Source organism: Heterocephalus glaber, unplaced genomic scaffold (genome assembly GCF_053883595.1).
Source record: "Heterocephalus glaber isolate CG9 unplaced genomic scaffold, H.glaber_assembly_v1.0 deba00001661, whole genome shotgun sequence".
Taxonomy (NCBI): Eukaryota; Metazoa; Chordata; class Mammalia; order Rodentia; family Bathyergidae; genus Heterocephalus; species Heterocephalus glaber.
Genome location: NW_028258402.1, coordinates 34243 through 36017, shown reverse-complemented (window position 1 = coordinate 36017; position 1775 = coordinate 34243). Strand labels below are relative to the sequence as shown.

The 1775-nt window shown below is 40.7% G+C and overlaps 1 protein-coding gene across 1 annotated transcript; it reads right to left on the bottom strand.

Annotated features, from left to right (window-relative positions):
• Positions 1-594: 594 nt before the first annotated feature.
• LOC101718656 (olfactory receptor 11G2-like) lies at positions 595-1539 on the bottom strand. The gene has a single exon (XM_004865075.3). The coding sequence runs from the start codon at positions 1528-1530 to the stop codon at positions 595-597; it is 936 nt and encodes a 311-aa protein (XP_004865132.1). The 5' UTR covers positions 1531-1539.
• Positions 1540-1775: the final 236 nt, after the last annotated feature.

Genomic DNA, 1775 nt, shown 5'->3' with positions numbered 1-1775 from the left:
TGAAAACATGCAATATTTGCCTTTCTGTGCTTGACATGTCACTTAACATAATGTTCTCCAGTTCTACCCATGTTTCTGTGTGGGTAGGTCCTGATCCCAAAGCACAAGATATGATTACATATCTTGGAATCAAATTGTGACTAGTGCTTCAATAAACATGCCAGGTCAGATATCTTTTTTTACCTACCAATATCACTTATTTTGGGGTATAGATCTATTAATGGGATACCTGGATCATATGGCAGTTCTATTTTTTTATTTGTTGAACCTCCTTTCTGTTCTCCAGAGTGGCTGTACTAATATGCATTCACACCAACAGTGATAGATATGTTTGTGGAGCTCTTCATACATCTGCCAGCATTTGTTACTTTTGTCTTTTAGGAATTTTAACTGGGAAGAGATATTCATTGCAATTTGAATTTGAATTTTTCTGATGATTAGGGATATTGAATACTTTTTTATTACTTGCTGGCCATTTGTATATCCTTTTGTGAGAGTTGTCTATTCACATCATGTTCCCATCTTAAATTGTATTATTATTTTTGGTGTTGAGTTGCTTGCAAGAATTTTTTGGGAGGGTCAAGGTTCTTACTTTCATGTTCCAAGAAATTTCTGTAGGGCATGTTTCATGTCTTTGTTTCTCAAACTATAGATCACAGGATTAATGAATGGGGTTCCTACAGAATAAAACAAGGTAACAAGCTTTTGCATTCCAACTTCATGTTCAGAAGTTGGGCTCAGATACATGACCATCACTGAGCCATAGAAGAGTGAAACTACAGTCAGATGTGACCCACAGGTAGAGAAGGCCTTTCTTCGTCCTGCTGCTGAAGGAACTCTCAATACTGCTCTGAGAACCAGAGCATAGGACCCCATGATACAGAAGAAAGGAATAAACAGGAGCAGAGAACTTATAATTGTCCAGAAGAACTCCATTATAGGGGATCTAGAACAGGTGAGGGCTAACAGAGGAACTGGGTCACACAGGAAGTGGTCAATAATCCTGGATCCACAGAAGGACATCTGTGAAATGATGGCGATGGGGACTGGAAACCAGAGGAAACCAAGAATCCAGCAGCCTAACACAAGATTAGTGCAGAGACGTTTGGTCATAATGGATGGATAGTGTAAAGGCCTGCAGATGGCAAAGTACCGATCAAAGGCCATAACTGCCAGGAAAAAACATTCCGTGGAACCCAAGGAGAAAAAGAAATAGAACTGGAGAAAGCACCCAGAGAAGGAGATGACCTTCGTGTCAGAGAGCAAGTTGGCCAACATGTTGGGGACTGTGGAAGTAACATACCAGATCTCCAGGAAGGAGAAGTTGGCCAGCAGGATGTACATGGGTGTGTGCAGTCTCAGATCCCAGCGCACGGCACAGATGATGGAAGCGTTTCCCATGAGGGTGAGCAGGTAGACAGCAGAGAAGAGCACAAAGAGGAGGATCTGCCCCTCCCTTGGGCAGGGGAAGCCCAGGAGGATGAAGCCAGTGCTGGTGCTGGAGTTGCTGGGGGTGTGGAAGCTTTTCATCAGTCTGTGGATAGCAATAATTCCTGAATATACTGGGAAGAGCAGAATGACTTTATTTTTTGTTTGAAAGATGTTTGCTCATTATTAATTTAATATATATTGAGTATTTACTCTTTGCTAGGTATTTTTTTTCTATTCACTTGAATATACCCGTGAATAAAACAAAGTAAAACATGTACTTCATATTGCTTGCTTCAAGGTACTTCCTTTGTCTCTCATCTCCTGAAATAACTACATTAGTTTAA